The 13,827-nt window shown below is 42.9% G+C and overlaps 1 protein-coding gene across 6 annotated transcripts in view; it reads right to left on the bottom strand.

Moving 5' to 3' along the window:
* LOC117423115 (testis-expressed protein 2-like) overlaps positions 1–13,827 on the bottom strand; it is a 51,915-nt gene that overhangs the window by 25,313 nt on the left and 12,775 nt on the right. For 4 of the 6 annotated variants that reach the window (XM_034038555.3, XM_034038559.3, XM_034038560.3 and 1 more), the window contains exon 2: positions 3,647–5,315. In XM_034038555.3, the coding sequence (XP_033894446.3) occupies positions 3,647–5,290 (1,644 nt within the window). In that variant the 5' untranslated portion in view covers positions 5,291–5,315. Of the gene's footprint in view, positions 1–3,646; positions 5,316–7,773; positions 7,822–9,331; positions 9,352–13,827 lie in introns of those variants that run through there. The other 2 variants (XM_058989721.1, XM_058989720.1) reach the window with 2 other exon arrangements.

Here is a 13,827-nt window from a genome sequence, read left to right as displayed (position 1 = left end):
GTGCAGAATTAGTGCGACAGAGAAAAAGAATACCGAACCATCACCAAACCAGCGAATCTACAGGTGTCACTGTCATTTCAATGTTTCTCTTAACGGATCTGACCTAGTGGACGCTTCACAATCCACTTCCTGTTCCTGCATGCTCTGTGCACGCGGCTGAAATCTTAATAAAAGTTCAGCTCCATTTGTTTAAGCCGATAGGCAGCAAGGCGTGCACAGAGCAGCGCTTCTATACTGTTAGAGATATTTGTTTAGGGGGGGAAGAAAAGGAGAAGAGGTATTCACTTTACAACTTCAAACACAATCTGAAGAAAAGTGGAGCAGCTTGTCCTTTTGACGAGGTGAGTTTTTCAGCGTCCGCGTGGAAAATGCCACTTTCCTAGCTGTCGCTTGCTTTAGTACCGTCTCCCCCTTTATTTCTGTAAGTCTCATAAAACAGAATTATTATTACAGCTAATCAAACAGAGCAAAAGAAAAGAGCCAGACAGTGAGTGCTGGCAGACAGCAGGCAACAATCACCTGGTTTTAATGGTCTCCTTTTCCCGGACAGCTTCAATCAAAAGATATGTTTTAATCATTACATTTCACTGCCTTTTCAGTGTCGACAAGCCTGCTCTACTGGCGCCTCTCCTTGACCTCAGCAGTGCAAGTTACTATTATTACAGTTGAAATGCTTTTTGGAAAAAGAAAAAATAGATTTCTTTATCACACTCCTCGCCTCTTTGGCATTTGATTTTTATATTCAAGTGGTTCTTGGATATCGGTCAGAAATAACACAGGCTACAGACACAAGAAAAACACACCCATACATAAGAGAGAGATACCTACACAAATTAGATTTGGATTTACTTATTTCAGCTAATGCTGATCACAGAGTGCTTTCCATTGCCTTTGCTTTCCATCCGTCCTGGCTGCTAGTTTCGTTCCGTGACACGAGCACTACATGACTCTAATCCCTCTGCAATGAGGCTTCGCTCATTCATATCCCTCTACCAACCCACTCAGTCACAGCGCCCCTAATTCAAGCGCTATTTTACTTTTAATACCATCATCTTCAGGGAACCTGATTCATTCTCGCTGACTCGTTGTGAGCCCTGTCCAATCTCCCTACTGTCGGTTTTCATTGCGATGACTCCCCCAGGCCGAGGCCGACAGCTTGGAGTGATCATTCCTGAACATGTTCAAATGTACTTACACAAGCTAATCAACGGTTACCTTTTTTTCAAACCCCCCCCAAGTGTACAAAGTTGATTGCATGTGACTGTGGTACAGAAGCTTGGAAGGTAGCTTATCGGAGTTCTGTACCGTGCAGACGTGAGCTGTCATGTAAGGAGTGCAGACAGCAGAGACAGGACTGTGGACTTGGATGTTCTGATGCCCTGGGGGGGGGGCGACCACGTGTTCAATTTGTACAGAAGCACTGGGGCAGGGATTTCAAATGCATTACTATAGCAGCACCTGACAGATTTAGTGAGATTTAGGGAGTAGTATTTAAAATCCACTTTAGCATTCATGCACTCGATAATCTACGCTTGTAATCAATCATTCTGATAGATTTACTGTATCATTGTATTTAACAAGGGAGCCAGTATCGTTTTTATAACGCTGTCTGAAACCGTCTGCTGATGCTTGGTTTTATAACTGATAAGGCGTATGAGAGAGAGAGAGACAGAGAGTCCTGAAGAACAAGGAACCTTTTAATATTCTAGAAGCTGCACAGCTGTAGAAAAGCTGTTCAGCTGTATCTCTGGAAGCCCTGAGATGTTTGATCAGTTCGATCCCAATCTCTCTCTGCTGAAAGAAAGAATGAATCTTCTTTGCAGTGCTTGAGCTCTTTAAAGAACTGACACACAGTCTGTACAGTATGCTCCAGAGAAAACCATGCGAGTGTGCACAAAGAAGCACTAAACTGTTTTTATAAACCAGTTAAAACGGAATTACTGCAAGCTTGTGTGTACAAGTGCTACTGCTCTAACATATTATCCTGATCCCCTCCCCCCCCCCCCCCACCTCATTAATTTCACCAATGAATACAAAACTGTCGGAGGAAATTGAAAATGCACTTATAAAAAGCACAATTATACTGCACCATCATTTACAGTGCTGCACATTGCCCCAGGCACACTATAAAACCAATACGCTATAAATTCCACTTTGATGCCTTGACAGTAAAACACACCCAGTAAACCACCCTCCCGAACACTGTGTTTACCACCTTCAGCGACAGCTTCCACACAAAGTACAGTATCTGTAGGAGCTCACACAACACCATGATGTCACTGTGAGCAAAACACGCACGTCCCTGATATTAACTGCCTCTGTTAAGTGGCTTTCATTATACTCCTAATATTTAACCATGCTTACAGAGCTGATCTTTTCAACATGGGCATCTAATGAAGGAATAAAAAGGTGCTAGCTCCGTTATACATTTTCACAATAGTAAAATCATAGCAAAGTGTAATAAAACACAGTTAAAGCATGGTAAAGCAATACTGAAACAGATACTGTACACTGGACAAATATAAAAGAGATGTTTCAGTATATTGGAAAATATATTCAGTGCAACATACATATTCCTTAATTGCAACATATCAGATTGCATATTTTAAATTAAACTTATTTTAATATATATATATATATATATATATATATATATATATATATATATATATATATATATATATATATATATATATATATATATATATAAAATGCATGTATTTAACAATCATAAGGGTGGTGCCTAGACAGGAGAAGCAGCACAGTCAGATTAGGTTACAGGGCTTCAGGGCAGGTGACTCTGTTACCTGTCGAAGATTATCTGCTAAAGATCATTTAGAAGGAGGATAAAACCTCCCAAATGGTGCAGGCTACTGTCCAAACTGAGAAGCTGTCTTAAAAAATATATTGCAGCACAGACACAGACAGACTGCTACATTTGTACACGCTGGTATGTAGTGTGTTTAAGTGTGGTGCTGTCTGGATCGGGGGGTGTGTGATACAGTGCTGGAGAAGGACAGTAATCGCTAATAGAATAAATGTGGGGGGGGGGGTTCGTTTTCAAAGTGATTAATTATGCATCACACGGGCCTGAGGAAAGCTATTTCAAAGGGCTTGTCTAATTTCCCAGCAGCACACTTCTTAGACCTTTTCATTTTTCTTTGTCAAAAGAATACTTTTTGCAGTCTAAATCTACATCTACAGCAGACAGGTTTGCCCCAGTTGGAAAGTAAAAGATCTCCTGGTTTAATAATGTAGTTGTTCTTGTTTCACGGTTATATTAAAGTCCCACCCGTGAGAACATGTGTGGCTGTGCCATGAATCCGAACAGCTGTAGCACAGCCAGGACCTGGCATGAAACGTACCTGTTCCCCCGTATACTGCAGCGCATCGTTCTAGGATTACCACGCTGAACGACAGCATGGCAAGGGCTTAACTGAGCTCAGATCAGGGCTTAAACATGGTGCAAAGCAAAGCAAGGGATCCAGCACCTGCTGTCCACCAACAAGTATATTCAGCGGGATTAGCAAGCTAATCTATAGAAAAGGTTATGGCTTACAATTTAAAATTAATTTCGTGCTTGGGCCATGCTTGAAAACCTTCGATCTTAAGCACAAGCGCTGAGCAAACAACAAGGCACACCAACCTTAAAGATCCCGGGCTCCTTGATATCCAAGTGCGCAGTGTTCCACTGGTGGCCCCTGCGCTTGCCGGGCTTGTGAAGACGTGCGGAGCTCCTGGGCGCCACCAGCCACACGACCCCGATAGCGATCATGAACCCGACCGCAGCTCCCAGCAGCAAGCCGCTCATGTAAGTAGGCAAAGGCAGCACAAAGTAGGCATACACAAGCGCGATGAGAGCGAGCAAGGTTTTGAGAGGTATGCTGGGCAGCGGCTCATCATCAACATCGGGCTCATCTTCACTGCAGACGTCCGTGCTTCCTTCCTTACGCGCCACCGCGCTGGAGACCTCTGGTTTGAGTCCGTCGCTTTCCGTTTCGAAGTCCAGGTCAAAGTCTTCATTGTACAGTTCGCAAAACTCCTCGTCCTCTTTGCTGGCCAGCGCAGACAGAGAGCACTTCTCCATCACTGAAGACGACATCCTTACGTTCTTCGTGCCGCCGCCTAGCAGGCTTTTAGCGTCAGGGTGCGCGTCTCTCCCCTGCTCCTCCAAGCTTGAGGAGCTTTCAATCCGGCCAGGGAGCGAATCCTCCAGCAGACACTCGCCCTCCGAGTCACACTCTTCCTCCTTGATGCTGTAGTTGTTATTGTTCTCCAGGAGTCCGTTCAAACTGGTGAGGTTCGAGAGCTCGGAGGTGCTCGAAGACAACGCCTTCGGCCTGTAGCTCTCGTCGCCCATCATCTTGCTGAGGAGCTGGAAAGGTTCGTAGATCACCTCTGAGAGGCGCCTCTTAGTGTCCTCGATCCTGGCCTCCACCTCGGTCACCTTGAAGAACGAGGAGAGTCCGTCCGAGGGGGAGGTGAGGGGGGATGAGGGGGCAGTCTTAGAGTCCCCACCCGTACCGCGGGGCTGGGTGAACTGCTTGAAGAGGTGCAGGTTCAGCCGGGAGTCCGGCGAGCGGTACGACACAGAGTCTGCGTCCGACCTGTAGGTGTCGGTGGACAGGGACTTGACCAGCGTCTTCATCAGGTGCCGGTGCCTCAGCGTGGGCGATGGCTCTTTGGGCTCCACGTCAGAGGTGAGAGACTTGACCAGGCTCATGAAGGGCTTGGTGCTGGGGAGGGTGGACACAGGCGTGCCGAAGGAGAGGACCGCCGATTTCGATGGGGAGGAAGAGGAGGATGGCAAAGTGCTCGCGGTGGCGACGGCTGTTTTGTGTTCCGAAGGCCAGGACGAGCTCCCCAAGCTTGCCGAAGCGATCACATGGGCTGGCGAGGGCGACAATATGACCACAGCTGTGCTGGAGACGTGTGGCACGGATGGGAAGGTGGAGAACTCGCTTGGCACCGCTGCTGCTGAAGAGGAGGGTAGTGTTGATGAGGCCACCGGCAGGACAGCCACGCTAGCTGAGGTAGTGGGATCATGCTCAAACGGAAGCTCTTCATTGGCTTCGAGGGCAGTTACAACGATTTGGTCGGCCAGCTCCTCCGGGGAAGAATCTCCGTACAGCTCCTCTTCCTCCTCCTCTTCCTCCTTCCCAAAGGCAGAGAAGTGGATGGTGATGGTCTCTGTTGATAGGGAACGCTGGACCTGCAGTTTGGGGGTGGCCGGCTTCTTTGAGGACATTGCACCTGTTCTTTCTGCATGGCTACTGCTCGGACTTGTCATTGCAGTCCTACAGATGTGTCACAGTCTACAGAAAAAAAATAAAGACAGAGACAAAGAAATGAAAAGAGTACAAATCAAACGTGAAACATAGCCAAGAGCTTGTCTACTGCTGGGCGAAATTGATGGTTTTCACAAAGAATGACAGACAGCTGCTTTTAGGCTCTATTATTCAAGACCATCACTAAAATGACATGCCTGTTACAGTAATCATCTAGATACACATTTTAAAAGAGAAGCTTTTTATAACAAGACTTGTTTCACTCCTCTCTCAATCTCTTTGGCTGAGCAAAGAAAAGGAGATCAATATTACACTCTTGCACATGTTGAGTCAAGCAAAACAACTGAGCTCTCCTCTGGATCCCTTTGGTCTGGTTTTAAAAAAGTGGCAAGAAAACAGAACCAGCTGCATGAATCAGCTGCCCAGTGCCCACCCCCTTCCTCAGGCACACATTCCAAAATCTGCAAGGCTCTAAATCTGGCTGGCTGCCAGGCACTGGCTTGCTGGCTGGCTGGCTGGTTATTTGGAATCTTTTGGGGGTGCCAGAATTTTGCCACACAAAACCCGAGACCTGGCTTGTGTTCAGGAAACTGAGGCACTGCAGGTTGATTCTCGTCTGCCAAAGTCCCCTCTGCTTAAGATGTGTTTTGAAATACCGGGGGCTGAGAAATCATGATAATGCACTTTATAACCAAGCTAGCCCTCAATCAATGACTCCCTAAACACCTGTGTGAATCCTAACAGAAAGTGTCTAGAATAAACATGGCTATAATAAACCTAATAAGTGCAGCAACATGTCCTATTAAACACACACACAGTGCAGAGGGGGGATGCCATGTGACAGCAACATCCTCAAACCATCCTGTCTTTATCATCCCCTTATTTTAACAAGATTATGAAAATTAAATCTCATGCCCCTGAACCACGCAGCAAATCAGCAGCCGGTAGTAATGAATAAAGCAAAAAAAATAAATAAATAAGAAAGCAAAGCCCTTTCAAAACAGTCCGCTGCTATATGAAGAGTTTCCAAATTGATCGCGACTATAAAGCTAGGAATATATGCATTGATCTTTCTGTTGGCAGGTGTGTCTTGTTATAAAACAACAACTGGGATTGCAGAAAGCAAGCAGGCATGATTGTATACCTTGCAAAGACAGGCTGGATGGAAGAGCAGCTCTAACTACTGTATGGTATTCCTGAAAGCAGCTGATGTCATTACTGAGGTTCCTGCCCTGCTAACACAGGGATGGAAATAAGACTCCTGTTGCATAGCAGGTTGATCCACTCCTGGTTTTACTAGGAGTTTAATAAGACACACCTGAGCTTGTTACTGTACCTATACACGTTGGCTAATCAAGCTCGTATTAATATCTGGAGTGGATGAATGCTATGCAATAGGAGTCTTGTCTCCATCCTTGCATCAGAAGCTGCATTCCCCACCTTACAACCTGCCTTGCTTGCTGCTGCAGTGCGGACCTGCAGATTTTCATTAGCAACTCTCAGTACAAGCAGACACCTGTCAGAGGCTGACAGACAGAGAGCTAGTCAGAGGAAAAAAATAAAAATTACACAGTGGATGCATTGCTCCCTTCACCTACCTCTCCATTATCTTTAACAAATAAAACGCAACACCTACAAAAATACAAAGTCAATGTAATGTAATGTGGACTGCATCCAGCAACTACATATATATATATATATATTTGTCAAAGCAATCCACTGTGTTCTCTTTATCCCAGTGCCACACAAGAGTGGATGTGTTTTGATTCATCAGGCACTGCATTTTAAAGTAATCTTTACCGGTTCATTAACTGAGACTCCATTGTCAGCGCTGTACTGGACCCACAGGTCACTGTCTGTCTGCAGTGATTTCTAAAATAAGACGTCTCGTTGACCTCAGAAAACACAGCGGCTAGGCCAGTGGCACTCCAAGCTCCACATGGTAAAACAAAAGGAAAAGATGTTTTACTGTACTCTGGGTACATATAATACGTGGCACGTCCAGCAGTGATTGCAATTTCTACCTTACTCTTGATTAAATGTACAGGCCTTAGATGCAATAGAGATTGTTGTTGTTGTTGATCTGATGTGTATTTTTCATTTCATTATCAGTAGAGCCGACGGCAAAAACACATATAATTTGAAAATAGCTGCATTCGACATGTATCACTTAACACACAAACACTGGGCGGCTGTACGTTTATTTTAATTACATTTGTGACTTGATCTGAAGGCTTTCCATCGGAAACAATGGCCTTCTGTTGACGTTAATTCAAAACATAAAACATTTTCCTTGACAGAATGAACCTCCTGTGTATTTAATTACATTATTTTACCAGGAAAACCAAGTTCGGATATTCTAGGAAGACAGCAAAAAGCATACCCACATACCTCCAGCAAACAGATTATACAACAAACACAAAACACTACAACGAAACCAAGAAGAACTGAAGGTAAGAAAGGAAAAGGAACAGCACAGCCTTACCATTCTCCAGAAACGAGTGGCTTTCTGGATATAAAGATCAAAATGGAGGAACCGGCACACGGTTTGCAGAAGAGGTCAATATTAACTTGGTGTAAAGAGCTTTCACCAATAGCTAACTTCCAGGTAAACATTGACAGCTGAAATTACTCCTTTCCAAGCCCAACCCCAGAGACACAGGAGTGGGTCAAAGAAGCAGCAGCAGCAGTATGTACTGGAGCCTACTGATTAACCTGCAATGCAAACAGCACCCCTGGTATGGGGGGATCCCCTAATACATACAGCTGCATCTCCCTGTTGCAATTCACTGCATTGGAACAGTGATTTAAAATATATATATATATATGTATATATATATATATATATATATATATATATATATATATATATATATATATATATATATAATGACTATAATGGCATTATGGAGCAAATGGGATTGACCCTACCGTGTTATAACCAATTCCGCACTATAACGAGGCGTGTTATAATGGGTGAGAACTGTATGTATGTATGTGTATATATATATATATATATATATATATATACACACACACACAGTTAAATATACATCTATCTAGCCAAGTAAAGTGTAATTGTCAACTAAAGGGCACCTATTTCAACCTTCACAGGAACAGTAAAACAGTAAAAAAAAACAAAAAAAAACAATGTATAGCTTTCTGTTTAGAGTTCACATTGCAATTGTCAGGAAATAATAAAACACAAACACATGGCACAGTCTGATGTGTTGGGTAACAGTCTCTATATTGGCACCCTTACCGGGTACGGCAGCCTATCACAGCTGAGAACAGAAGAAAGCTACAGTACAAGCAAACAGTGTTGCTGCGGTTCCGCCACTCCACAACAAGAGCAGAGTCTGTGTTCAAAGAAGCAACGAGGACACTGATACAAACAGTTTGACAAAGTTCATGCGGTGAGCCCTGATCTCAAAGAAACAGCCAGCTGCTGGAGTGGAGAGCTGCCAGAATCACTACCCCACAGGAGAACTGCAGCTCAGCCTGTATAAAAGCCACGTTGTCATCAATTGCACCAGAGTAAGAAAAAAAAACAAAACAACATATGATCATGAGGTCCATAATACTGATTAAAGTATCCAAGTCACGGTTTGAAGAGGAACCTCGGATCACTGAAAATGTATCGTTGTTTGAATAGAGAACATATTGTAGCTGCTATAAAAAATATAATAAGTATTTAAATACAGTAATTTCATCTACTTTTAGATCGCTGTAATACACCCATATATTAACACTCACTCGCCTGCCTAATTTACGCAAGAAGAATATACGAAACCTAACTCACATTAGGGCTTGATCCATTGGCTAAGCAAACTGTACATTAGGCAAATGCTGCTTTTATCCTACCAGTACAGCGGTCCCCTTTTACTAACCTGCAGCAGAGATGAACAGGTTTTACACATTTGATAAACAAATTGTGATGCAAATTCTACCACACGCCATTACTGTATACTGCTTGGGTAAGTAGTTTCATATGTGAATGTTTTAAATTGAACTGAAATGTAATAACTCTCACTGTACTGTACCTGAATATCCTTTTTGAGTACTTCTTTACGCCTAAGAAACACTGTAACGTGATATGGTGGGGGGGGGGGGGGGGGGGGGGGGGGGTTGAAAGGTCATTGCACTGCACGTGATTTCTTTTACAATCAGGAAACAATCAAAAAGGAGACGGCATTTTATGTGGAGGGATTCAGGTGCAGAGAAAAATTATTACAATTCTGCAACAAAAACTAAGACCCAAAAGGATTACTTAAAAAGTTAAGGGAATGGTTAAACAAATGTTAATCAAATCTCCTAACCCTTTAACAAAAACAAACGAGCTCCAATTTGAACCCTTTCCATCGCAGCCCTGAGAGTAGGAGGCTAAGCTGTGGGTGTTGTCTGCACAACAGCTGGGCTCTGTCAAGGACTGTCACATGCTGCTTGCATCAGCGATGTCACTGGGGGTAAAAAACTAAATTAACTTATTATCTGAAAACAAAAAACAACAACATTCCACTCGGTTCACGTTAAACTGTATAACCTAACTGGAAAAATGTTACTCTGGCAACAACACCACAGCAACGTAATACAAATGGACCGTTTGTTCCCAGCGGAAGATAAATAAAAAATTGCTTGCAAAAATGAGTGCACAAATCATTCATTGTGTTTACATGCAAACAGTGATCCGAATACATAGCCATAGAGACAACACACCCTTTTTATTAGTCCGGGTTAGTTTAGGTTGCACTACAGTAACGTGCCTTCACTTGGATGATACAGACAGCATGCGCGGAGGATTGCTTTCCCAGTATTACTGTATTTCACACATGAAAGAGAAAGATGGCTCAGAATACTGATTCGCTTTAATAATTCTTAACCTTGAGATCAGAGCCTCAAAATAACTTATTTATTAAGCTGGAAAACTGAGCAGCTAGCCTTAGTTTTTCAGCAAAGACGATTAAAAGGAATTCATTTCTCTGGATTAGACAGCTTGCGTGTGGCAACCGTAAATCATATAATAAGCCAAATAAATAATGTGCCTACTTCCTTCGAGTTCCTAATAAAATGACCGCGCTGTACACAGTAGATGTGCACATACGTTTCTAAACAGATAGATTCAGGCCAGGCGTACTATACCCAGATGTTTTGTAAATGAACTTCATAATGTAGCAATGATGGCTCAACACACTCACTCTCCCTACTTGAATGTTCTCCGGCGGAGGAGTCGTCAAGCTTGGCAGTAATTAAAGCGCTCTGCAATTAGCAGGGAGGAACGACGATTACTCGAGAGATGAACTGTTTGCTTTGAAGTCTCGGAGGCTGTAGCAAGAACCTTTACCTCCACCCCTGAAAACTGAAAAGTATTACACAGATTATTTATATTAACTGTAAGACACTTCAATCATAGACTATGTAGATTTATACAAGAAGCCTTGAGAGAGCTACAGTAACACCAAATAACTTTTTCATATTTGGTGATCAAAAGATGTACAGCTACATCTGTCTAATATATAAATATGCTTGCCAAAGAACTTTACGAGCTGGTATTTGTAGTTTATGCAGTGAAATTCAAGACTGAAATTTAAAATGTAATGTGTTGAGTTTCTTTTTAATAATGCGACCTATATCGCCCCTCGTTATACTGCGGATTCGGATATATCGCGGTCCTGGAGTTGGCTCCCCATTTTTACTGTCTAACTGCGTATTGCCTTAGCTGCAATATACATAGCCACTTAGAATTACTGTTCATTTTATTTCGTATTGTACATCACAAACAAAAATATACAAAACAATTAAAAACATTAATATTGTACTGTTATCATATACACACGCATTGCACAATAACACAAAGCAAATTAAATATCTACTCGCTGAAGCGGTTTTTATTTTAGCCAGCGAGGTGTTCGGGTGTGGCAGCAATGCACCAGTAAAAGCCACTCTCGATATAGAGTGGATTTCTATTGGACCCCGACACCCATGATATATCGAGTGGTGGTGTATATCACGACTAGAGGCTGGTTTTACAGTCTCCGATCAACAATAGCGGACTGACTGTGTGTATGGTAGCTAGTCTAAGATCAGTGCTAATTGGGGTCTTTGAAACAGGCTGCTTGTGTTTATGGATGACGTGCGGCACCCCATTGCCAACCTTGAAAGCACTGTCCTGTTTGGCACAGACTCTGTCACTGAGCTCAGCACCCGCTGGGGACATCGGCACACTTGAGTTCGTTTCCCTGGCGACAGGATGACGCGGGTACACACAGCTTCTCAAGAGACTGCACACCTCAAAGAAACAGCAAATCAGCCCTGCTAATTTAGTCATTTAAATTTCCATTAGCAGTGACCCGCCGGCTATAGGACGGGGTCTGTCAATCACTGACAGTCATCCAAGTGGAAGAGACGTGGCAAACGAATTTCCACTCCGCTAACGAACGCGAGGAACACAGCGCTTCTCTGTGCTGCTCCTGCACAGGCAAATGAAGAGTCTATTTGAGCTGCTCTGACACAGAGATGACTAATATAGAAACTAGCAGCACACAGCCTGGCATTATACAGTAACCAAGGCTGCAGGACAATCGGCACTCAGAAAAAACCTAAGGTCAGCGTACAGGGTCACAGAGTGCCAAAGTGAGATTAAATCAGACGTTTGGATAGGTTGCATTGAGAATAGTTATACCGTGAAGGGAGACGTGCCATTGTTTTGGGTATTCTAGATATTCTGTCAGACCATAATGTTATTCAAAAGCTACAAAAACTAAATCAACTATATGTAAACGTTTACAGGGACAGAAAGAGGCAAAGGGTGGCTAAAACTGGATATCCAGAAGCACTGGGAATGATTGCCAACACAATATAACAGCAAGGGCATTAAAAATGAAAATGACTCTGCCAGCTGATTAATACAGAGAACAGCTCTGAGAACATCCCGATGAACACTAAACCCTGGCATGCTCTTTTCTAGCCAGTGTGTTAAATGTCAGGCTGACCCCAAGCATTGTTTTTGCCAACAAATAAAAAGACTGATACACAGAGGAGACACGCAAGAGCTGTGTGTGTATCTGTGTGTCAAAGGCAACCAGGGGTCTGGTCAGCCTTCGAATGCCACGTCCATTCTGGCTGGTACACACTGCCATCTAGGTGCTAGGTCCAGAAATACGACAAGACTCTTAATTAAATGTAACGAGAAACGTTTCGAATAGAAGTCTGTGATCGAAGAAGTTGAGAGTATTCTGGTACACAACTACACATACTGTCTGCTGGGTGCAAAATCCATTCTCTTCTACCTCCAGATAAGCAGCCTGTCTTATCCTAAGAAAGCAACGCAGAGCTCTGCCATTGCCACATGGCTGTCTTTAACCTGTTTCTAAGGACAAAAAAAAACAAATAAACACTTAGACATCCATGGATGTTTTCTTGCTTACGTAAGTTTAACGAAATTATGAGCAGCAAAGAACTGCACCTTCAAAAACTTTTTAAAATCTGCTTAAGCAACCGTGACGTATTGGCTCAACGAAGCAGAAAATGGGGATTTTTTATTCACAGTTCACAGCTTTACAAATTAATTTAATTACACTTTTTAGAAACCGCATGCATCGTTAACTTGGAACACACAAATGGTTTAATGCAACATCGGCTTACTAAGGGTCGACGGTTTTCCTTTCAAATGAGTGGTGCAACATTTCAATCTAAAGCAGGTCTAAAGCAAAAATGGTTTTGTTTTTTGAATAGAGAGTCCCATTGTTTTACAGCTGCTAATAACTACACTTCTGCAGTCCTTAACCATGGTATACTTCAAAAAGAGGCCACTCAGAGATTGCTGAGACTGTACTGTGTTGGATGAGCCATCCCTCCTACTAACAAGGTTTGGGGCCATGATCATTACAGTTCATTAATGAATTTCATGCTAAAATGTAAAAATCAAGGACAGAATGAACCTTGACTTGGAAGCATGTGTGCATGTGTGTGTATGTGTGTGTGTGTGTGTGCATGTGTGCAGGAGTAGAATGGGTGATGGTTCCAAATATGTTCTAAATAAATCTTAAAATTAAATGTAGGACTATAAAATGTAAATTTTAAGTTCTGGCTGATATTTTTCTTCTTCTTCTTGGTGATACAACAAAAAATCATTTGAAGCTACAATAGTTAAGGGTGAAGACATTCAAAGTTGCTGAGGCAGCTGATGAGAGACAGATAGAAGCCGTGCCCTTTCTGCAGGTGCAAAATATTTTTTGGTTCAGAACTGTGTAAGATGAGCAGCAAAACTGAACTCCTGCCATTAGTCAAAGGCACATCAAATCCCTCAAAGATTTGTCTTGATCAAAAAATACAATGTGTGCAAACCGCCTGGCGCTTCGTCAGTTCTGTCAGTGGTGAGGACAGGGGTGTTGAAGGGATTTGTAATGGAGAGTCGCTGGGATCACTGCAGACGTGGCTCAGTGAAACACTCCCGCAGCTCTTGTGTGTGATAAATTAGATTGCAGCAAGATTGGGTCCCCTGACCCTGTTTAAAAACTTCATTAAGGTTCTGCAGTTACAC

This window comes from Acipenser ruthenus, chromosome 17 (assembly GCF_902713425.1).
Source record: "Acipenser ruthenus chromosome 17, fAciRut3.2 maternal haplotype, whole genome shotgun sequence".
Taxonomy (NCBI): Eukaryota; Metazoa; Chordata; class Actinopteri; order Acipenseriformes; family Acipenseridae; genus Acipenser; species Acipenser ruthenus.
Note: the sequence above shows the minus strand (reverse complement) of the source record. Positions and strands in the feature narration are given on the sequence as shown.